Raw genomic sequence first — 25,087 nt, forward strand, 5'->3', positions numbered from 1 at the left:
TTAAGCAGGAGGGGGAGTGCACATGGGGACCCAGGTGAGGGGGGGGGGTTCCTGCTGAGCTTAAGCTGGAGGTAGAGCACACATGGGGGACCCAGTTGAGGGGGGGTTCAACCCCCCTTCCCCGCCGCTGTGCCCAATACCCCCTTCCTGCCCTCTACCCTCTTATGCGGCGTATGCTACGCCGCGGGTCGGCTAGTACTATCTAAAACACAACAAAAATTAATAAATAAATAAATACAAAAATAGTAGTAACACTATTCCCACAGAAAAATTTTGAACAGTAGGGCTTGGCTATTAAAAAAAATAAGTTTTAGCAAGTCAAATGATAAACACACATTAATTAAAAAAAAAGTTTTTTTTTTAATTAAATATACATAAGATCTAGTTTGAAACATTAAAATAAAACCATTGCAAATGTCACAGGATATGTAAACATGGAACTACAGCATGACGCGCATTTCACAATACAACAAAATGCTTAATCGGCGGGCTATTTAGATCCTCCCACAGCCCACCGCTCTATACCTATTCATTTTAGCGCATCAAATTGCTTTATTTGTATCCAGACTGGGTAAGGTCTGTGTATTTCTAGTACAACAAAGCGCTCATGTACAGAAGACAAAGGCTGTGCAAGAGCAGCGTCATTATACCGGCCATGTGCAGAGCTTATTCACGCATGCCCAGGCCAGATGTGCTCGTCTACAGGTGGGAGAGCAGCCAGAGGGTGAAGAGGGATCCTGTACTGGAACAGTGGACTCTTCAAGTAGGTAAGTATGCAACTTTCCCCCTCCCCTCCTCAGGTTTGTTTTAATGCTCATTCAAATTACTCATTGTGAAAATGTTCAAAATTCTGGTCTTGGTCACTGTTTCAAGTTCATAGTGGATTCTGGGAGTAATCCAGGCCAGGTTGCCGAGCAGTCCTCCACCCTGATGTTTAAAACTCCATTTTGGTGGTAATCCGGTGATCTGTGGACTTCCAGTTGGTTAAGAATATGAAACACCAGAAACTTGATCCCATCCTATTCACTTACATCTACTTAATTTCTCACACAAGTAGAAATGATACTTTAAAGTTATGAATTAAACAGTATTATCTGGATTTTAAAATTCATATACAAATAAATACAAAAACGAAAGGCATTGCTTAGTCTGAAATAATGTGACCTCAGGTGTAGGAAGTTGATTCTCCCACCATGTGTCAGCATTGTGCAGCAGGAAGAGGGCCATGGATGGAGTTGTTGGAGTACTCAGGTAAAGTTGGGCAATTACTGTGTTTCTTGGAGACCATTATGGACTTAACGAGTTTTACACAGAATTTTTCTTTCATAATTCTATAATACATATTTTAGCAAGAGGAGTAAAAGAAGGGCTGGAGCAGTGATAGCAGTGTGTATTCGGATACTTCCATTGGTGCAAAAATAGTTATATGACGTTGTGAAATCACTGGAGTTGAAGGATTGGCTGCCAAAACTGCAGATGTTTTTAGTAGCACAGCCTCTCATTGCCATCAACACCTGTTGAGAAGAACCTGCAGAAATCAAACATAGGGTATGAATACACTTTTAAATTATGACTTTTGAATTTGTTCATATAGACACATATAAAAGAAACTTTTCCGCTTCCCTCTCCTCCATTTGCACTTCACACACCGCCAGCATTTAGCTCGTGGCACGTGTGACGCTATACACATGCCACACGCTATATGCCGGTGGTGTGCGAGGCACACATGGAAGAGGAAGAAGCAGAAGGTGGAAGGGCACCACGCTGTGGGCAACATAGGACAGTTAATGTATAAATACATGGGGGGGAGGGGGGGCATATTCATACACTATGAGGAGCAGCACCGGGAGTTGGGCTAAATTATTTTGTTTATTCTGTTTAAAATTACTTCTCAGTACTGTGCAGCTAAAGAAGTATCAAAAAGTAGGCGAAAAAGTGCTATCAAAATTATTTGGAGTATTTTCTTGCTTGCCAATGGCTTAAAGAGAGTCTGAAGCGAGAATAAATCTCGCATCAGACCTCATAGATAGCAGGGGCATGTGCTTAACGGGGGTCTCTTTACCCCCAAATCTCCTCCGTGCAGCGGGGGAGCGCTTCCGCATTGGGGCAGGGCTAACCGCCGCAGCCCTGCCCCACGCGCGTCTGTCAGACGCGTATCTCCGCCTCTACCCCGCCCCTCTCAGTCTTCCTTCACTGAGAGGGGCGGGGGAGAGGCGGCGATGCGCGTCTGATAGACGGCGCTGAGAGGCAGGGCTGCAGCCGTTAGCCCTGCCTCCAGGAAGAGAATTTTACGACCAAGTTTGCGACCAACTTTTGCGGGGGTGGGTTTGGGGGTGAAGGGACCCCCGTTAAGTCGCGGGGTAGCAGCGTTTTAGCAGGGGCACACATGCCCCTGCTAACTCTGAGGTCTGAAGCGAGATTTATTCTCGCTTCAGAGTCTCTTTAAAGGGCATTTTATTGATAAGCTGTGTAAATACCACCTAGAAGGAAAAAAGGGGAATTGTAGCCGCTCCATAGCCTGGTGTCATCAAAACTGTGAATAGCAAGTCTGTGAATAAGATGAGCAGAAACTACGGCAGTGCGAATTTACGCATCGTAGTTTGCATCTACGCATCATAGTTCGTAGGTGAAGTTTCAAAATTACGCTTATGAATTTACGCATAGTGAAGTTCCGCTACGCATAGCTTACGGCCACTATGTGTAGTTAACATGTGTATTGCGTATTGAACTACGAATGCATTACTCACGGCAATTTTTCCGCGTGCGATTGTATGCTTACAAATTTACGCATTGGAAAGGGGAATGTACGCATAGAAGAGTTCCCGGTATAAGCAGTTAAAGAGGAATTAATGCATAAAAGATTCTGCATACGGGCATAAGCATCCGCATACACTACGCTTCGCACTATGCATAATTGCGTATTTTAACGCGTATTCTATGAAATGCATACAAAGCGAATATTTGATTTCGTAGCCGTAGTTTGGCGAAGCGTAATTGCGTAAAACTACGCGTAGTTCCAGCGTAGCGAAGTTGGCTGACTACGACCATCCCTGCATTTATCAAGCCATGATATTCCCACAGTAAAACAACCCATTTGCAACTTTTACAAAAATTGTATTGGTAAATCATCTTCAAAGGAGAGAAAAAGCAAAAAAACAAACATAGATTTTTTTTTTTAACTTTTGGAAATAACATTAAACTATTTGATGCATTTAAAGTTACCTGTTATCTTTGTGGTTTGCAGGAGACAGGTGGTCTCAGATCCGGTGCACGTGATCGTGTCAGAGGTGTAGCACCAATCAGAGTTGACCGTGAGGCAGGATCGACAGGTCACGTCATTTGTGTCATTAGTATTACTTGATACTGTAATAAAGTGTAATTCATGTTTATGTTATTTACAGTGGTAATGCACTTTTACTAAAAGAGGACCTGAACTCTTGCACAGGACACAAGGAAAACACAGAATAATTCACCCTGTTTGTGTTTAGAGTGACAAGCCGATCTAATTCCTCTTCAGCTGCAAGTAATCGCAATTGTAATTTGATCTCTCAGCTGTGTCAGCACTGGTTTCTCGGCAGTCCTCGGCAGCCTCAGCTAATTTGTAAACACCGGATGTAACCCTTTATCTGCTTCCATGAAAGCAGGAAATATACACACTGCAGATTTATTGCAGAAGTTCTGTGGGCTTCAACAAATAAATGTTTTTCTGTAAAAGCTCTTATGCTGTTGCTTATCTTTTTGAGCAGAGAGGAAGTTCTGAGATTAGGTCTGCTTTAAAACTATCTTTCACCTCTGTTGATTAACCACCCTGGCGTTCTGATAAGATCGCCAGGGCGGCTGCGGGAGGTTTTTTTTTAAATAAAAAAAAAACTATTCCATGCAGCCAACTAAAAGTTGGCTGCATGAAAGCCCACTAGAGGGCGCTCCGGATGCGTTCTTCTGATCGCCTCCGGCGGCCAGAAGTAACACGGAAGGCCGCAATGAGCGGCCTTCCGTGTTTCGCTTACCTCGTCGCCATGGCGACGAGCGGAGTGACGTCATGGACGTCAGCCGACGTCCTGACGTCAGCCGCCTCCGATCCAGCCCTTAGCGCTGGCCGGAACTGTTTGTTCCGGCTACGCTGGGCTCGGGCGGCTGGGGGGACCCTCTTTCGCCGCTGCACGCGGCGGATCGCCGCGCTGCGGCGGCGATCAGGTAGCACACGCGGCTGGCAAAGTGCCGGCTGCGTGTGCTGCTTTTTATTTCATTAAAATCGGCCCAGCAGGGCCTGAGCGGCAGCCTCCGGCGGTGTTGGACGAGCTGAGCTCGTCCAGACCGCTCAGGTGGTTAACAAGCAAATTCCCTAGACCTGTACATCACAAGGGATTTTATAGTATCAAAGCTAATGTTATTTTTCTGCAGATGAAGGAACATGCATAGCTCAGGCTTCCTGGCAGCAAACTCAATGTAGATTATGCCAGTTTTTTTGATAAGTACATGCTAAATACAGTCTTGCCTTCATAAAAGAGAATGTATTTGGAATTATTCAACTTTATGTGAACAAGAAAGATCTCCCAAGATGCATCACTTCTGAATAGCCTATTCATTTTAAAGAGACATACTGGTAATAAAACATGCATGCAGCCATTTCTGACTTATCGGTCATCATCAGTACAATGCATGGATCTATATGGCTGTAGAAGGGAGGGCTTGGGCAATCAAATGTTACAGAGTACCTAGTTGGCTCATTGTGAGACAGAACAAGTAGATTTTGGTAAAGAACCTAAAGTACCCTAAAACGGTGATGAGCGAAAATGGCAATATTTTTTTCACATTACTTTTCGTGAAAATAATGTTAAATTCAACTTTCAAGCAAAAATGGCACCAAAAATAATTTTTTTGTAAGTTTGTGATTTTTTTAAATTTTTTTGCAATTTTCATGCTAAAAATATTTTTTTTTTTGCTAATATTCGCAAGTTATTTTCCTTTGACCATTTTGAGAAAATACAATATATTTTTGCAAATATTTTCCTAAATTTGCAAGCAACACTGCCCTAAAAGCACCCTTTCTAGAAAAAAAAGCAAAAAAAAACAAAAACAAAAAAAAACTATGCTAAATATAAGTTTGCCTTTTTTTAGTTATCAGTTATTCCACTTGACTTTACATGAGCTAGAAAGCTCTCCCATAATGCATCATAACTCAATATACAAATTATTATGGGTGATATTCCTCCAGAGTTGGGATACCACTCTGTGCAGCAATTTCAGAATCAAAATCAGAAATATTTTAATTGCTAAGCAGGACTGGGTGATGCCCAGAATTGGGTTTGGCGCTTACAATTGTTCAGAGTGAGAAGTAAGGAAACAATACATCATACAATCATTTGGCTATACCCATGCAGAAAGAGATAAATTAGTGGGACATTAAAGAGATTGTAACAAATTTTTCAGCCTTAGGCCCGGTTCACATTAGCGGTGGCCGTCCGGAATCGCCGTGCCGGAGCCGGACCGCTTGCAGAACGGACGGAACGGACGCACGGCAATAGCAATGAAAGCCTATGCGTCCGTTCACATGCGTCCGTTCTGCCGGACCGGAGCCGGACCGGATCCGGACCGGATCCGGACTCCGGCGTCCGTTCCAACATGCGCTATTTTTTGGTCCGGCTCCTCCGGCAGCCGTATCCGGGGCAGAGCCGGACTGCACCATCCGGCCAATGGAAACCAATGAGAACCGGAGAGCGCACAACACACTGGCTACAAAAACCGGACGTTCTACCCCACTTCCTATGCATTTTGGATGGGGACCACATGGGCCCAGCGTTCAGGTGGGGCAGCAGCGATTTCATGCTGGAGCTCTAGGCAGCAACATGTCTGATATAAGTCTGATAACGAGGAGGCGAACAACAGAGAATTCCCAGGTATACGAGTAAAAAATGCCTGGATCCATGGTCCCAACTGCAGTCTCTGTATCCACGGATGGTCTCCACACGTCCACCTGTCTCCAACAATGACCCCAGACCCTTCTGCTGACCTCCCAGACCCCAGGTAATAACAGGTTGTTATCTCCTTAAGAAACCGGATCCGGACCGCAACCGTGTTCACACCGCACGGAAACCGGATGCAAACGGACCGGATCCGGACCGGATCCGGATAGGAACCGTACGGATCAGGTCCGGTCCGGATACGGTGCGGTCCGGACATCCGGTGCGGTTTTGACAAAACCGCAAGTGTGAACGGGGCCTAAGTTCTTCTATCCTATAAGTTCCTATGCCTGTTCTAATGTGCTCTGGCTTACTGCAGCCTTTCCTAATTGCACTGTCTCTGTAATAAATCTTATCTCCTTTCCTCTGTCGTGTCTGTCGGGCTAAGGCTTGAATGTGTGGAATGTGCAGGGCTGCTTGTGATTGGATAGAAGCAATACACACCCTCTGCAGGCCCCCTGCACACGCTGTACGACTCACACACTCTGTTTATGTGAGCCTATCACAAGCTGGTTAGTTTGTTTGTAAACACTGCCTAAAACTGTTAAAGGACTTACGAGGTCAAAATGGCTAAAAAAGCCAAGTACCTGCAAGATGTTTAAAAGCACAGAGGACGCCGTCCGCGCCCTCCGTGCAATTCCGCCGGGTCCCCTTCCTGAGATCTCCCCCCGTGCCGATCGCGACCCCACAGGCCGGGTCGGGCTCTCGTGCCGCTCCCAATATGGCCGCTTCCTCTGGCCGCGGCTGCGCAGTCCGCCTGGCCGCGAGTGCGGCTGCGCAGCTCTACGGCCAACCCCCTGAACCACGCACTGTAGCGTGGATTGGAGGGGTTGGGCGTAGAGCTGCGCAGCCGCACTCACGGCCAGGCGGACTGCGCAGCCGCGGCTAGAGGAAGCGGCCATAATGGGAGCGGCACGAGAGCCCGACCCGGCCTGTGGGGTCGCGATCGGCACGGGGGGAGATCTCAGGAAGGGGACCCGGCGGAATTGCACGGAGGGCGCGGACGGCGTCCTCCGTGCTTTTAAACATCTTGCAGGTACTTGGCTTTTTTAGCCATTTTGGCCTCGTAAGTCCTTTAATTACAAGCCAGGATTGCAGCATGGAGTGGCAGAAACAGCACAGAGGGGCGCAGGAGAAAATAAGGAATAGAATGGTATGCTTTTTAGTGTAAGAATATTAGAGTACAGATTCTCTTTAAAGAGAATCTGTACTGTCCGATTTGTATAATAAAAAAAATACTAATTGAGTCACTGTGATCTCCTGGATCTCTCTTTGCCATTTCCACCACTCCCTGCCGCGATCCTGGATTTTAATCGCCAGTTTTAGGCAGTGTTTAAAAAAAAAAACATGGCCGCCAACCAGGAAGTGATGTTTGTGTGTACATATATATCATGTTACAGTATACTACAAGTTTTCATTACATAGTGAATTATCTGCACTCCCGTCTGGGACTAGCATGTAATAGGCAGCAGGTCCCTCCCCCCTCAGTCTCACAACACAGACAAGCTAAAACTGAGCAGAGACCTGTCTGTGACTAATAAACAAAGTATGCAGAGCCTGCAGGGGGCATGGCGGGGGCGTGCATAACTTGTCCCTACAGCAGAGGCAGTGCATTCCTCCCTGAGTCGACAAAGCTTGACAAAGAAAAGAAGATTAGATACATTACAGAGACAGTGAAACTAGAAAAGGCTGCAATGATCCAGACCACATTAGAACAGGTTTAGGAACTTATAGGATAGAAGAAATAAGGCTGGAAATGTTGTTACAGAGTCTCTTTAAATCTTGTATTTTATAGAGAACTCTAAGTTCAGAATTCATACTGGAAAAAGAAATTCTATTTAGGCCTCAAGGTACATTAACATATACGAACAAGGTGCACAATGAAATGGAAGGATCTTCTTTTTTATTATTATTATTATAGTAAATAAAAAAAAAAAAAAAAAAAAAAATGTCTCGCGTACCACTGATGCAATCAAAGCAATTTGAAACTGGAGCTCTAAAAAGTAAATGTTCTCAATTCAAAACCACAAAAAGAAAAAAAAAATACCCCATTTTAACAAAACAAAGATTTTTTTCCCTGATAATACATTTTGATTTTTTTTCTTCTTCACCTCCAGTGTGGTATTATGCCCTGTTTTTTGTGTAAGCAGCTGTCCCTGTTGTCTGTTCATTGTCATACAGGAAACACTGCGTACGTTAAAAAGGGGCGCTGGGAAAAAAGGGCGCGGGGTTTTAAACGATAAGCATGGATAATGTTTAAAAATGTATTGTACTGTATTTTGTTTAAAATTAATGTTTTATAAAGTTATAAATCATTAAATAATGTGCATTAAATCGGCAATTGTTAAAACGTTAATCTTTCGTTTAAATAGTGAAACGTATAATAACGTTTAAAAAAAATTACTAAGTAACCCTCCCTGTACCTACCCCTAACCCCTAGACCCCCCTGTTGATGCCTAAACCTAAGACCCCCCCTGTTGGTGCCTAAACCTAAGACCCCCCTGTTGGTGCCTAAAGCTAAGACCCCCTGTTGGTGCCTAAACCTAAGACCCCCCTGTTGGTGCCTAAACCTAAGACCCCCTGTTGGTGCCTAAACCTAAGACCCTCCTTAGTGCTCACTGTATTGTGTGTAGAATAATGTTTTAAAAACAGTAAGGGATAAAATATATTACAATTTACATTACGTACTGATCGCTTTGTTTCGTGAATAATAATGTTTTACAAACAGTAAGGGATAACATTTAAAATAATGTTTTATTGAAATAAGAAACGTAAATCATCACAAGCAGTTATAAAACATGAAAAATCTTCGGGCGCCGTTGGAAAACGTTATTATTCTCGGGCGCCCTTTTTTCCTGTTCGGCGCCCAGTAAACGATAATTATTATAGGAGTGAATGGCGGTGCCCGATTTATCCACTAGCCTCCTGCGCCCTTTTTACTGTTACCGGAAACACTAAAGACATGAGACACTGAAGCACATGATTGCAGCAATTCAGGACGGATATAGCAGAGATGTATGTTTCCTTTGTGAAATACACATCTGTACAAAATACCATCCTTGCTCCACAGAGAATGTTATTAGTTCCATTGCTTCATGTCATGCCTGTTTACATAACTTTGTACATAGTAACCTGGTATGTGAGAACACCAGGGCCATAGTAATAGGTAATGCAGAGGTTGCAAGCCCATCAGGGCCCCTAGACCAGAGGGGCCCACTAGGGACATTCATTTAATCACTGTATGAGATATTGTGCCTCGCTCTTTCCCTCTTTGTGCCTTCTTCTGCACCCATTTGTGCCTCTTCCTGCACCCCTTTGTGCCTTCTTCAGTCCCACTGTGCTTCCCTCTGTCCCCCTTTGTGACTCCTTCTATCCCCATGCCCCTCCTTCTGTTTCTTGCACCTCCCCTGTCCCCTTGTGCAACCTCAGCCCCCTGTCTCTTTGTCCCCATGTGCCTCCTTCTGTCTCCATATGCCTTCTTCTGCCCCCTTTGTGCCGCCCTCTGTCTCCTTGTGCCTCTATCTGTCCTTGTCTCCCTCCTGCACTCCCCCAGCCTAGTGTGTAAAGGCAGAGTATAGCGCAGCAGAAGGTGTGCTCTCACCTTCCTACTGGAGTCTAGCGCTGTGCCTGTGTGACTATCCTGTCTGTCTCCTGCTTCCTCTAGTGCTGGCACCTCAGTCTCCTGTCATGTGTAATCATGCTACATGTGGCAGGAGATGCTGGCAACTAGGGCGAGTGGTGAGCGGACAGTAGAGTTGGGCCGAACGGTTCGCCTGCGAACGGTTCCATGCGAACTTCAGTGGTTCGCGTTCGCGTCCCGCAGGCGAACCTTTGCGGAAGTTCGGTTCGCCCCATAATGCACATGGAGGGTCAACTTTGACCCTCTACATCACAGTCAGCAGGCCCAGTGTAGCCAATTAGGCTACACTAGCCCCTGGAGCCCCACCCCCCCTTATATATGGCAGGCAGCGGCGGCCATTACGGTCACTCGTGTGCTGCCTGCGTTAGTGAGAGTAGGGCGAGCTGCTGCAGACTGTCTCTCAGGGAAAGATTAGTTAGGCTTAACTTGTTCCTGTCTGGCTGCATACCTGTTCTGTGAACCCACCACTGCATACCTGTGCTGTGAACCCACCACTGCATACCTGTGCTGTGAACCCACCACTGCATACCTGTGCTGTGAACCCACCACTGCATACCTGTGCTGTGAACCCACCACTGCATACCTGTGCTGTGAACCCACCACTGCATACCTGTTCAGTGAACCTGCCACTGCATACCTGTTCTGTTCAGTGGACCCGCCACTGTATACCTGTTCATTGAACCCACCACTGCATACCTGTGCTGTGAACCCACCACTGCATACCTGTTCTGTGAACCCACCACTGCATACCTGTTCAGTGAACCCGCCACTGCATACCTGTTCTGTTCAGTGGACCCGCCACTGTATACCTGTTCAGTGAACCCGCCACTGCATACCTGTTCTGTTCAGTGAACCCGCCACTGCATACCTGTTGTGTTCAGTGAACCTGCCACTGCATACCTGTTCTGTGAACCCGCCACTGTATACCTGTTCTGTTTAGTGAACCCGCCACTGTATACCTGTTCTGTTTAGTGAACCCGCCACTGCATACCTGTTCTGTTCAGTGGACCCGCCACTGTATACCTGTTCAGTGAACCCGCCACTGCATACCTGTTGTGTTCAGTGAACCTGCCACTGCATACCTGTTCTGTGAACCCGCCACTGTATACCTGTTCTGTTTAGTGAACCCGCCACTGTATACCTGTTCTGTTTAGTGAACCCGCCACTGTATACCTGTTCTGTTTAGTGAACCCGCCACTGCATACCTGTTCTGTTCAGTGGACCCGCCACTGTATACCTGTTCAGTGAACCCGCCACTGCATACCTGTTGTGTTCAGTGAACCTGCCACTGCATACCTGTTCTGTGAACCCGCCACTGTATACCTGTTCTGTTTAGTGAACCCTCCACTGTATACCTGTTCTGTTTAGTGAACCCGCCACTGTATACCTGTTCTGTTTAGTGAACCCGCCACTGCATACCTGTTCTGTTCAGTGGACCCGCCACTGTATACCTGTTCAGTGAACCCGCCACTGCATACCTGTTGTGTTCAGTGAACCTGCCACTGCATACCTGTTCTGTGAACCCGCCACTGTATACCTGTTCTGTTTAGTGAACCCGCCACTGTATACCTGTTCTGTTTAGTGAACCCGCCACTGCATACCTGTTCTGTTCAGTGGACCCGACACTGTATACCTGTTCAGTGAACCCGCCACTTCATACCTGTTGTGTTCAGTGAACCTGCCACTGCATACCTGTTCTGTGAACCCGCCACTGTATACCTGTTCTGTTTAGTGAACCCTCCACTGTATACCTGTTCTGTTTAGTGAACCCGCCACTGTATACCTGTTCTGTTTAGTGAACCCGCCACTGCATACCTGTTCTGTTCAGTGGACCCGCCACTGTATACCTGTTCAGTGAACCCGCCACTGCATACCTGTTGTGTTCAGTGAACCTGCCACTGCATACCTGTTCTGTGAACCCGCCACTGTATACCTGTTCTGTTTAGTGAACCCGCCACTGTATACCTGTTCTGTTTAGTGAACCCGCCACTGCATACCTGTTCTGTTCAGTGGACCCGCCACTGTATACCTGTTCAGTGAACCCGCCACTGCATACCTGTTGTGTTCAGTGAACCTGCCACTGCATACCTGTTCTGTGAACCCGCCACTGTATACCTGTTCTGTTTAGTGAACCCTCCACTGTATACCTGTTCTGTTTAGTGAACCCGCCACTGTATACCTGTTCTGTTTAGTGAACCCGCCACTGCATACCTGTTCTGTTCAGTGGACCCGCCACTGTATACCTGTTCAGTGAACCCGCCACTGCATACCTGTTGTGTTCAGTGAACCTGCCACTGCATACCTGTTCTGTGAACCCGCCACTGTATACCTGTTCTGTTTAGTGAACCCGCCACTGTATACCTGTTCTGTTTAGTGAACCCGCCACTGCATACCTGTTCTGTTCAGTGGACCCGCCACTGTATGCCTGTTCAGTGAACCCGCCACTTCATACCTGTTGTGTTCAGTGAACCTGCCACTGCATACCTGTTCTGTGAACCCGCCACTGTATACCTGTTCTGTTTAGTGAACCCTCCACTGTATACCTGTTCTGTTTAGTGAACCCGCCACTGTATACCTGTTCTGTTTAGTGAACCCGCCACTGCATACCTGTTCTGTTCAGTGGACCCGCCACTGTATACCTGTTCAGTGAACCCGCCACTGCATACCTGTTGTGTTCAGTGAACCTGCCACTGCATACCTGTTCTGTGAACCCGCCACTGTATACCTGTTCTGTTTAGTGAACCCGCCACTGTATACCTGTTCTGTTTAGTGAACCCGCCACTGCATACCTGTTCTGTTCAGTGGACCCGCCACTGTATACCTGTTCAGTGAACCCGCCACTGCATACCTGTTGTGTTCAGTGAACCTGCCACTGCATACCTGTTCTGTGAACCCGCCACTGTATACCTGTTCTGCTCAGTGGACCCGCCACTGTATACCTGTTCAGTGAACCCGCCACTGCATACCTGTTGTGTTCAGTGAACCTGCCACTGCATACCTGTTCTGTGAACCCGCCACTGTATACCTGTTCTGTTTAGTGAACCCGCCACTGCATACCTGTTCTGTTCAGTGGACCCGCCACTGTATACCTGTTCAGTGAACCCGCCACTGCATACCTGTTCTGTTTAGTGAACCCGCCACTGTATACCTGTTCTGTTTAGTGAACCCGCCACTGCATACCTGTTCTGTTCAGTGGACCCGCCACTGTATACCTGTTCAGTGAACCCGCCACTGTATACCTGTTCTGTTTAGTGAACCCGCCACTGCATACCTGTTCTGTTCAGTGGACCCGCCACTGTATACCTGTTCAGTGAACCCGCCACTGCATACCTGTTGTGTTCAGTGAACCTGCCACTGCATACCTGTTCTGTGAACCCGCCACTTTATACCTGTTTAGTGAACCCGCCACTGTATACCTGTTCTGTTTAGTGAACCCGCTACTGCATACCTGTTCTGTTCAGTGGACCCGCCACTGTATACCTGTTCAGTGAACCCGCCACTGCATACCTGTTGTGTTCAGTGAACCTGCCACTGCATACCTGTTCTGTGAACCCGCCACTGTATACCTGTTCTGTTTAGTAAACCCGCCACTGTATACCTGTTCTGTTTAGTGAACCCGCCACTGTATACCTGTTCTGTTTAGTGAACCCGCCACTGCATACCTGTTCTGTTCAGTGGACCCGCCACTGTATACCTGTTCAGTGAACCCGCCACTGCATACCTGTTCTGTTTAGTGAACCCGCCACTGTATACCTGTTCTGTTTAGTGAACCCGCCACTGCATACCTGTTCTGTTCAGTGGACCCGCCACTGTATACCTGTTCAGTGAACCCGCCACTGTATACCTGTTCTGTTTAGTGAACCCGCCACTGCATACCTGTTCTGTTCAGTGGACCCGCCACTGTATACCTGTTCAGTGAACCCGCCACTGTATACCTGTTCTGTTTAGTGAACCCGCCACTGTATACCTGTTCTGTTTAGTGAACCCACCGCATCAGTGCGCATACCTGTGCAGTTAAGTGAACCCACCTACCTACGTGAGTGCACGCAGTGTGATATACCACTCCGTGCATACCCGATATGGACAAAACAGGTAGAGGAAGAGGTAGTGCCAGAGCCAGAGGAAGGCCACCCGGCAGGTCTGCGCGAGGTCGTGTAAATGTAATTTCGTGTGGACCTGGCCCACAGTACAGTGCTCGAAAGAAGGCACGTCCCATCACCTCCCAAGATTGTCAGGACGTGGTTGAGTATTTAGCGACACAGAACACCTCATCTTGCTCAGCCACCAGCGCTACTACTAGCACCACTTCCGCTGCATTTGACACTTCGCAAGAATTATTTAGTGTTGAAATCACTGATGCACAGCCATTGTTGTTACAGCCAGATGAATTTTCACCAACTAATATGTCTGAGTTACGCGGCAACACTATGGATGTAACGTGTCAGGAGGATGAAGGACCTACTGATGGTGCAAGTTTGGATTTGTCTGAGGCAAGCGAAGCTGGGTAGGATGACTACGATGATGACGGTAATAGGGATCCTCTGTATGTTCCCAATAGAGGAGATGAAGAGGGGGACAGTTCAGAGGGGGAGTCAGAGAGTAGTAGGAGGAGAGAAGTTGCTGAAAGAAGCTGGGGCAGCTCTTCGTCAGAAACAGCTGGTGGCAGAGTCCGGCACCATGTATCGCCACCTATGTACAGCCAGCCAACTTGCCCTTCAGCATCAGCTGCTGAGGTCCCCATAGTGCCCACATCCCAGAGTGGCTCAGCGGTGTGGAAATTTTTTAATGTGTGTGCCTCAGATCGGACCAAAGCCATCTGTTCGCTCTGCCAACAAAAATTGAGCCGTGGAAAGGCCAACACTCACGTAAGAACAAGTGCCTTACGAAGGCACCTGGAGAAAAGGCACAAACAGCAATGGGATGGCCACCTGAGCAAAAGCAGCAGCAGCACACAAAAGCAAAGCCACCCTCCTTCTCCTCTTCCTCCTCCATCAGGTGCATTATCTGCTTCTGCCGCTTTCTCCCTTCCACCTTCACAGGCACCCTCCTCCACTCCGCCTCTGCCCTTGAGCGGTTCCTGCTCCTCTGCCCACAGCAGCAGTCAGGTGTCCGTGAAGGAAATGTTTGAGCGGAAGAAGCCAATTTCGGCCAGTCACCCCCTTGCCCGGCGTCTGACAGCTGGCGTGGCGGAACTGTTAGCTCGGCAGCTGTTACCATACCGGCTGGTGGACTCTGAGGCCTTCCGTAAATTTGTGGCCATCGAAACACCGCAGTGGAAGATGCCAGGCCGCACTTATTTTTCGAGAAAGGCCATACCCCAACTGCACCGTGAAGTTGAGAGGCAAGTGGTGTCATCTCTTGCGAAGAGCGTTGGGTCAAGGGTACACCTGACCACGGATGCCTGGTCTGCCAAGCACGGGCAGGGCCGCTACATTACCTACACAGCCCATTGGGTGAACCTGGTGGTGAACGATGGCAAGCAGGGCGCAGCGGACCAAATTGTGACACCTCCACGGCTTGCAGGCAGGCCTCCTGCCACCTCCTCTCCTCCTGCTACATGCTCTTCGCTGTCCTCCTCCTCCTTGGCTGAGTGGCAGTTCTCCTCTCCAGCTACACAGCCCCAGCTCCGCAGGGCCTATGCTGCATGCCAGGTACGACGGTGTCACGCCATCTTAGACATGTCTTGTCTCAAAGCGGAGAGTCACACTGGAGCAGCTCTCCTGGCTGCTCTTAAGAAACAGGTGGATGAGTGGCTGACCCCGCACCACCTGGAGATAGGCAACGTGGTGTGCGACAACGGCAGCAATCTGCTTGCCGCTTTGCATATGGGGAAGCTGACACACATACCCTGCATGGCACATGTCATGAATCTAGTGGTTCAAAGATTTGTGGCAAAGTACCCTGGCTTAGCGAATGTCCTGAAGCAGGCCAGGAAGTTCTGTGGGCATTTGAGGCGGTCTTACACAGCCATGGCACGCTTTGCGGAAATTCAGTGCAAAAACAACATGCCGGTGAGACGCCTCATTTGCGATAGCCCGACTCGCTGGAACTCGACCCTGCTCATGTTCTCCCGCCTGCTAGAACAGAAGAAAGCCGTGACCCACTACCTCTACAACTACAGTAGAATGAAACAGTCTGGGAAGATGGGGATGTTCTGGCCCGACAACTGGACACTGATGGAAAATGCATGCAGGCTCATGCGGCCGTTTGAGGAGGTGACCAACCTGGTGAGCCGCAGTGAGGGCACCATCAGCGACTTAATTCCCTACGCTTACTTCTTGGAGCGTGCTGTGCGTAGAGTGGCGGATGAAGCTGTGAATGAGCGTGACCAGGAACCGTTACGGCAGGAACAGGCATGGGACCAATTTTCATCAGACCCAGCTGTTTCCTCAACACCTGCGGCAGCACAGAGGGGGGAGGAGGAGGAAGAAGAGAAGTCGTGTGCAGAAGACGAGTCAGACTCAGAGGATGATGAGCAAGGTGTTTCTCTGGGGGAGGAGGAGGAGGAGGAGGAGGAGGGGACAGCGGCAGGAGAACAACCTCAGCAGGCATCGCAAGGGGCTTGTGCTGCTCAACCTTCCCGTGGTATTGTTCGCGGCTGGGGGGAGGAGGTTGACTTACCTGACGTCACTGAGGAAGAGCAAGAGGAGATGGAGGGTACTGGATCCGACTTTGTGCAGATGTCGTCTTTTATGCTGTCCTGCCTGTTGAGGGACCCCCGTATAAAAAACCTCAAGGGGAATGAGCTGTACTGGGTGGCCACACTACTAGACCCTCGGTACAGGCACAAAGTGGCGGACCTGTTACCAACTCACCGGAAGGTGGAAAGGATGCAGCACATGCAGAACCAGCTGTCAACTATGCTTTACAATGCCTTTAAGGGTGATGTGACGGCACAACGCCAGCAAGGTACCACTGCCACTAATCCTCCTCCCGTGTCCACGCAGTCAAAGACAGGACGCTCCAGCGATCTCATGGTGATGTCGGACATGCGGACGTTCTTTAGTCCAACGCCTCGCCGTAGCCCTTCCGGATCCACCCTCCACCAACGCCTGGAACGGCAGGTAGCCGACTACCTGGCCTTAAGTGTGGATGTAGACACTGCTGTGAACAGCGATGAGGAACCCTTGAACTACTGGGTGCGCAGGCTTGACCTGTGGCCAGAGCTGTCCCAATTTGCCATCCAACTTCTCTCCTGCCCTGCCGCAAGCGTCCTGTCAGAAAGGACCTTCAGCGCAGCTGGAGGCATTGTCACAGAGAAGAGAAGTCGCCTAAGTCACAAAAGTGTTAAGTACCTCACCTTTATCAAAATGAATGAGGCATGGATCCCGGAGGGCTGCTGCCCGCCCCAAGACTAAGTCAGTCCCCGCACACACAGCATCTCTGCCTGCACGCCGTGTGACTGGCTGCCTGGCCTGCCCCAAGAAGACTAAGTCGCTCCCAGTCCCTCCACACAGCATGTCTGCCTGCAGGCCGCTTGACTACCTTCTCCGCCACCACCAACAGGGTCCGGGACTCCAGGCGGATTGCTAAATTTTTTAGGCCACTGCTAGCAGCGGCCGCTGTAATAATTTTTCTGGTGCGTGTACATGACTGCCTAATTTTTCTGGCTGCACTGCGGGCAGCTGCAACAACAAAAGAAAAGGCATGTACATGCGCCCATTCCCCTTCGTGATCATTACCTTGCCGTGGTGAAGGGGCTTGCGTATCACAATGAAGCAATGACCGGCGCCTAGATGAGTGTCTCGGGGGGCACACCCACGATAATAAGGTCGTTGCCTCATTATGGTCAGACCAAATTTGATCAGCTGGACAGTCACTGTTCTGTCATTCAGCTACATCAGCCAGGCGACCATATGGGCTGTAAAGCCACCAAAACCTGCACTCTCATCATGGTGCGCACCAGTCCAGCACGGCCGTCACTACACAAACAGCTGTTTGCGCTGCGTTACACGGTGAGTTTGGTGTGTCAGTGTGAAGCAGTACCTTAATTACACTACCTGATTGATGTATACACATGCAAGATGTTTGAAAGCACTTTAGGCCTGTCATTTAGCATTCAATGTGATTTCTGCCCTTAAAACGCTGCTTTGCGTCAAATCCAGATTTTTCCCGGGGACTTTTGGTATGTATCCCACTCCGCCATGCCCCCCTCCAGATGTTAGACCCCTTGAAACATCTTTTCCATCACTTTTGTGGCCAGCATAATTTTTTTTTTTTCAAAGTTCGCATCCCCATTGAAGTCTATTGCGGTTCGCGAACTTTAACGCGAACCGAACCTTCCGCGGAAGTTCGCGAACCAGGTTCGCGAACCTAAAATCGGAGGTTCGGCCCAACTCTAGCGGACAGGTGGAAGTACAGCACTGGACTCCAGTGGAGAGGTGAGAGCAGAGCACAGCTTCTGATGTGCTATACTCTCTATTTACACACTGGGCTGGAGGTGTGCAGGAAGGAGGTGTACATTAGAATGCAACAGAATTGGCAGGTTATTTGTATCTCAGTGACTCCCTGTATGGCTTATAATCTTGTGTGTGTATGGTTTTTTTTTTGGTGGGGGGGCACCGAGGACAACACAGGACTTCTTGCCTGGGGTGACAAAAGGGCTAAAAATGTCCCTTGGTGTAGGCTTAATGTAAGGAACATTTTTGGGTGTTATTTGGAGTAATGGCTGGATGGCTGCAGAGCCGGATTAAGGCTAAATGGGGCCCTAAGCAAAGTAACTGATTTGGGCCCCCCCATCATGTCGTAATAAAATCAGAAGATGCAGCTGCAATGCAACATGCCGCACACACCGGGGCAGCTGAGCTACTGGTTGCTATGGGCAACAGCCCGCTTTCCTCTGTGGGTGCACAATGCAGGGAATAGCAGCGGCAAAATGCAGAGTGAGAGATGAATGGCTGGGACATTTGCACTCAGTGGGGCACCCCTGTGAAGAGGGCGCCAGATATCACAGCAGCAGCACTTTCCCCCTGCATCTCCAGCCTGGCAATAGCAGAAAGCTCTGGACTCTGCCAAACCGGAAGCCATTCCCCAGACAGAATTACATAATAACCACCCCCATCACCGAACAACCGATTTACTCCCAAACTAGACAGCCACCATGCAGGCAGCCTCCATCCCAGTGAATACAATAGTCCAGCAGAGAAGGCAACCGCAGCGGGGGAGAATGACAGCACCAGATGACTCACATTCACCTATTGCGATCCAAGCAATAGAGGTCCCGTCATCTGGAGTCCATCTGTCTCCTCTAGAGTGCTGCCGCTCTGTTACTACTACTATTACTACTTCCTACTTCCTGTCTGATCTGAGAATCAGGAAGTTCAGAGCGAGCGGCTGCACTGTAGAAGAGACAGATGGGTTTCAGATGACGGGATTTCTATCACTTGGATCATGGAAAGGTGAGTAAGCGTTTGCCATCTGCTGCTATCATTCTTGCTGCAGCTGTGGTTCTCTGTGGGAAGGGAGGGAGGAGTGGGCAGTGGCAGAGCGCACAGTAGCAGGAGGGGGACCTAGGAGGAGAGCCTGGCTCTGAAGACAATCAGCAGCGCACGGCATCATTTGACAAGACAAGACAAATAACATATCGCGCTTTACTCCTGGCGGACTCAAAGCGCCAGAGCAGCAGCCACTAGGACGCGCCCTATAGGCAGTAGCAGTGTTAGAGAGACTTGCCTAAGGTGTCCTACTGAATAGGTGCTGGCTTACTGAACAGGCAGAGCCGAGATTCGAACCCTGGTCTCCTGTGTCAGAGGCAGAGCCCTTAAAGGGACTCCGAGCAGTGCCTGTGGGTATGCCTTTAAGCATACCCACAACTAATTAATTACATCCTCACACCTACCAGCATGATGTTTGTAATTATATCCTCCTGGGTTCCTTAGGCCCCGTTCACACTGCACGCGTTTCCAGCCGCGTTTTGGAAACGCGTGCAGGTGGCCGACACACACGACATCAGACATTGCATAGAGTGCAATGTCTGATGTTCACACTGCATGCGTTCCGGACCTGTGCGGTCCGGAAACGCATGCTGTGCGCATTTTTTGTAAAAACGCGTGGCTGTCCCATTCACTTTTCAGTGATGGGATCAGCCACGCAACGTACACAAACGCGGATGGCGTGCATTCGCATGCGTTGCGTTCCGCATGCGTGGCCATCCGCGTTTGTGATGTGAACGGTGCCTTAAAACTCCTCTTTCCAATGATAGATAAACTGCCACCCTACGCCTTTTAGTTTTCCCTATTTTCGCGATCGAAATTGCAGTGGCCGCGATTTCGATCGTGAAAATAGCGAAAACTAAAAGGCATTGGGCGGCGGTTTATATATCATTGGAAAGAGGAGAAAGAGAGCTTCAAAATGATATGCATATTTCCATAGTTACATTGTATTACACAGGACGACTTTTCTCTAAAGGCGGCAGCTCGATTCAGCACAATGCAATGAAATATAAGGAACCCAGGGGGATATAATTACAAACATCATGCTGGTAGGTGTGGAATTTAAAATGATATGCATCTTTCCATAGTAACTGCACTGCTCAGAGTCCCTTTAACCATTATACCATCCAGCCACTGCTGACAGGATGGCGAGGGCTGGTTTATGTGCTGATGGGGCCCCTTTGACTCTGAATGGGGCCCCAAGCAACTGCTTTTGTTGCCTGGTTGGTAATCCAGCCCTGGATGGCTGGTATTGAAACTGCTCCTGTTTTTTCATATAAACATGTGTCGAATGGCAATACTTACACGTGGGTATTGATGGAGTGCAGTTATCACTGTTGCAACAAGAGGTGCTGGTCTGCACAGTGCCGCTGGGAATGGTCATACTGCCAGTGATGTTACAGAGCTCTGGAGGGGAGCAATGTCTGCTGTACAGAACAGTGCTGTGCCCATCTGTGTCAAACACATAAACAGGCAGATGACATTTTATTTAAAAATAAGATAAAGCTTAATGAAACATCATACTGTCTTGTCACATGTATTTCAAATTTTGAGAGTTTTCAAACGTAAGTCTTATATCGCTTTATTAATGATTTGAATTACAAATATAGTACAATGTATATACATATATATATATATATATATATATATATATATATATATATATATATATATATATATATATATATATATATATATATACACTGCAATTCCACCCCTCACCCTGGCAAGTTGCATCGCTGTGGAATGTTTGTTGTGAATTGAGCAGAAACAACACCTGGGTCCATATGCAATTATTTTTTTTTTTTCTCCTTAGTTTTCTTTTGGGTGATACTTTTGAAACTGTCAATGAAATGCTCTTTAAATCACTAGCAAGCAAGAAAGTACTCAAAATGATTTTAACCTTCCTGGCGGTAAAAAGCCACGCAGGTGGCTTTCTCAGGCCCTGCTGGGCCGATTTGCATAATTTTTTTTTGCAACAAGCAGCTATAACTTTGCTAGCTGCGTGTGCACTCTGATCGCCGCTGCTCCGCGCCGAATACCTGCCGCGCTGCCTCCCAGACCCCGTGCGCTGCCTGGCCAATCAGTGCCAGGCAGCGCTGAGGGGTGGATCGGGACTCCCAATGACGTCACGACGTCGATGACGTCTGTGACTTCATCCCGCCTGCCGCCATGGCGACGGGGGAAGCCCTCCAGGAAATCCCATTCTTTGAACGGGATTTCTTGATCGATCGAAGCGGGTGGGGGGATGCTGCTGCACAGCGGCTATCATGTAGTGAGCCCTTGGCTCGCTACATGATTTAAAATAAAAATAAAAAAAACTGATGCACTGCCCCCTGGTGGTTTTTAATAGACGGCCAGGAGGGGTAAAGGTACTTTGTCACCTACTATTTCAATTGCAAAGTGCGTAAAAGTCATTTTAAAAAGATGAAAAAGAAGATAAAAAATGATCTCCTAGGAGATAACTTAGGAGAAAAAGTGAAATGTGTATGGGCCCTGATCTCCCAGAGTGCTCTGGGGCAAAAGGCTGTGTGACATCATCACCTAGACTAAGCACCATTGGGGGGTTGGGGGTTAGGTTTCATACCAACTGATGCTGAAACCAAGATAATTAACATAAAATAGGTGTTCTGAATAATGAATTGCATTCTACTATGTGTCATTATGGTGCCTATTTAAGTTAGGGGTGAGTTTTTAGAATTGCAAACCAACGACCTATCTGAAAATAATGCTGCGTCATTTATCCTTGGGAATGGGCATTGTTTTTCGTATGAATGGCGCCATCTTTCTTTGATTACAATATTTATGTGAAGTGCTGAAAGGTTTATGTGGAGAACAAATGAAATAAAGAACATGCAACTTACTTATGGTCATGTTAGTGTACTTCAGTCCACAGACATGGTTTGTTGGGCAGAGAACGCTGACTGCAGGGCAGGAAGATGAGTCCGCTGACACGCACAGATGACAGGAAATAGAATACCCTAAAAAAAATAAAGAACAAAAAAGAAAATAAATACTTGTTTTTTTTCCTAGATGCAGCCTTAAAGGAATACTGTAGGGGGTCAGGAGAAAATGAGTTAAACTTATCCGGGGCTTCTAATGGTCCCCCGCAGACATCCTGTGCCCGCGCAGCCACTCCCCGATGCTCCGGCCCCGTCTCTGGTTCACTTCTGGTATTTCAGACTTTAAAGTGTGAAAACCCCTGCGCCTGCATTGTCACCAAGAGTGTATTGCACAGGCCCAGTATGGTCTGCGCCTGCTCAGTACGCTCCTGGTGACATCAGTGGGAGCGAGGACACAGCAACGCAGGCGCAGTGGTTTTCACACTTTAAAGTCTGAAATTCCAGAAGTAAACCAGAGGCGGGGCTGGAGCATCGGTGAGTGGCTGCACGGGCACAGGATGTCTGCGGGGGACCATTAGAAGTCCCGGGTAAGTTCAACGCATTTTCCCCCGACCCCCTACAGTATTCCTTTAAGTTTTGTAAATCTGACCAACAATGCAAAACAATGTGATGTGTTTTTTTGCCGCTGGGTAACACTGCCCCCTGTGAAACGCGTGGTTTTACAAACACTGCTATCCAGCTGCATGAGGTTCCCACTCCACAATGGATTAACAGCATCAAATATGTATATGCCTTGGCGCTTGAGCTGTGTAAACATAGCTCCCAACAGTCCCTCTTTGGGTACCCAGTCCCTATTACTCCCTCATGTGTCCCTCTATCAGGACTGATGTACAGATCAGAATGAATATATGTATTTTATGCACTGAAAAAATGAAATTAATTGACTCTAAACTTTATTCCCATCATTTAAATATATATATTTCTTATTTTCAAATGTTAATATGAAGGAAAATGAACCAGGATAGAAAGGACCAGTGTAGTTTGAATAATAAAATAACATCTTTTTGTTATGAAATCTTTATGATATGTGAGACTAAGGGCGTAAGTAGGGGTGTGATTAGGGGCGTGGCTTAAATGTTCCTCTTTCTTATCTCAAAAAGTTTGGAGGTGTTTTGCAACCACCCAGTGCTCACAAAACAGAGTGATTTGGCCACCACCAAGGTACAAAAACCACAGTCAGGCCATACCAAATCCCATATAAGGTATTGCATTAACACCAAGGTAAAATGCACCTTAAAGGGAACCAGAGATGTACCAGTAATGGAAAAATGCAAAAGAAGTTATACATACCTGGGGCTTCCTCCAGCCCCATGTGCACAGATCGCTCCCACGCCGCTGTCCTCCGCTGCCTGCATCTATGAGGCGGCGTGCAATCGATCAGAGCATATGGGGCTGGAGGAAGCCCCAGGTATGTATAAAATCTTTATTTTTTTATCTCTGGTTCCCTTTAAAACCAAGGTTTCAGCATTCCACCACGGTGAGGGAATAAAACAGACTGACAATGGCGGAAGGCCAAAACTTTTTTTTGTTTTGCAAGATTATTCTTAGGCAACTTTCTTGTTCCTAGTGCAGAGTTACAACTTACACAAATATATTCAGTGTATATAAGAGTATAAGTACACTAATACGTTAGGCCATTTTAACACCTGGCCAGTGCGTCTCTGTTGCGATGCCACGCCCCCATTGCATAGCACCACAACGCACAAAATGTCAATCATATGACCCTGCGGCAGAGTGCGGTGCCAGGGGAATATGCATAGCCCCACACGCCCTCAACCGCAGCTCAGACAGTGAAGTACTTCCTGCTGGACAGGAAGTATGTCACTGGGATTCCCTGGTTTCCCCATCGTATTCCCATTGTTGGTGCCATCATATTTAAAATTCCTGCATCACCCATTGACTTACATTACTTCTGCCACCATTTTGTCACAGCAGAAGTCAGATGGTAACGTTCTGTTGACTTTGCGATGGCTCAGCAGTCGATCAGGCACTTCTGGGGCAACACGGTGCTACACCATAAGTGTGCTAGGCCCCTTGCCCTGTAATTGCATTACACTGCGGTAAAACACGGGAGCGCAACACAGCTTTGCAAGACAAGTGTAAAGGGGGCCTTAACGTTACAATAAAAACATTAACAACAATAGAGATAGTACTAAAGGGAACCTGAGGAGAGAGGCATATGGAGGCTACCATATTTATTTCCTTGTTATCAATACCAGTTGCCTGCCAGGCCTGTGATGATCTTCTGGCATAAGTAGTGTCTGAGTCAAAACCCTGGAACAAGCATATGGCTAATCCACTAAAATCTGAGTCAGTTGAGTCAGAGTACCTGCTCTGCTGCACGCTTGTTCAGGGTCTATGGCTAAAAGTATTAGAGAGACAGGATCAGGAGGACTGCCAGGCAACTGGTATTGCTTACAAGGAAATAAATATGGCAGCCCCCATATCCCTCTCACCTCCGGATCCCTTTAAAAACAATAAGAAGTTTTGGATTATAAAGTAACATGACAGCTGGAGAGGTAGATGATTAAATTGAAAAATGTCTTCCTCATAGTTACATACCTGTAGCAGTAAGAGCAGAAAGTACACACAGGATTCCAATGAAGGCCATGCTACAAGCAAGGGTCTGCAGGTTGCTTGTTACTGAAGAGAGTCCAGCCTGGTTTCTGTATGGTAAAGTCTCAGTAAAGTTTAAAGCACAGCTGTACTGGGTGTGGGAGACAGTGACGGCACCAGAAGAGGCACACGCACAAGAACAATATCTCAGGGAGCGGCGGAATGTACAGGTGTCTGTAGGATAAAGTGCTTTCAGTCACTCGCTAATGCATCAGAGCTAAAACTATGAAGATTTCTGCTGAGTGACTCATAGGTCCTTCTTCAAATCACTTTTTCTCCCAAGTTTTTCCCAGCTGATATTTTCATACCTCATCGCTAAAATGCCCTTTAACCACATAACAACCGCCTAACACCGATAGGCGGCGGCTGGTAGTTTGTGGTTTCCCATGGAAACAGCCGCTCGTTCGCGCGGCCGTTCCATGTCAGTTCATGGAGGGTGTCTCCGTGAACAGCCTGCGAGCCTCTGATCGCGGCTCGCAGGCGAAATGTAAACACGCGGGGAAGAAATCCCCTGTGTTTACATCCTACGACTCTGCC

General features: G+C 47.8%; 1 protein-coding gene across 1 annotated transcript; it reads right to left on the bottom strand.

Annotated features, from left to right (window-relative positions):
* Positions 1–390: 390 nt before the first annotated feature.
* Positions 391–24,646, bottom strand: LOC137522946 (location of vulva defective 1-like). The gene is made up of 5 exons (XM_068243105.1): positions 24,497–24,646; positions 21,896–22,012; positions 20,337–20,483; positions 3,223–3,363; positions 391–1,528 (listed from the first exon to the last, which is right to left on the bottom strand). The coding sequence occupies exons 1-5, from the start codon at positions 24,543–24,545 to the stop codon at positions 1,332–1,334; spliced, it is 651 nt and encodes a 216-aa protein (XP_068099206.1). The 5' UTR covers positions 24,546–24,646; the 3' UTR covers positions 391–1,331.
* Positions 24,647–25,087: the final 441 nt, after the last annotated feature.

This window comes from Hyperolius riggenbachi, chromosome 6, assembly GCF_040937935.1.
Source record: "Hyperolius riggenbachi isolate aHypRig1 chromosome 6, aHypRig1.pri, whole genome shotgun sequence".
In the NCBI taxonomy this organism is placed as follows: domain Eukaryota; kingdom Metazoa; phylum Chordata; class Amphibia; order Anura; family Hyperoliidae; genus Hyperolius; species Hyperolius riggenbachi.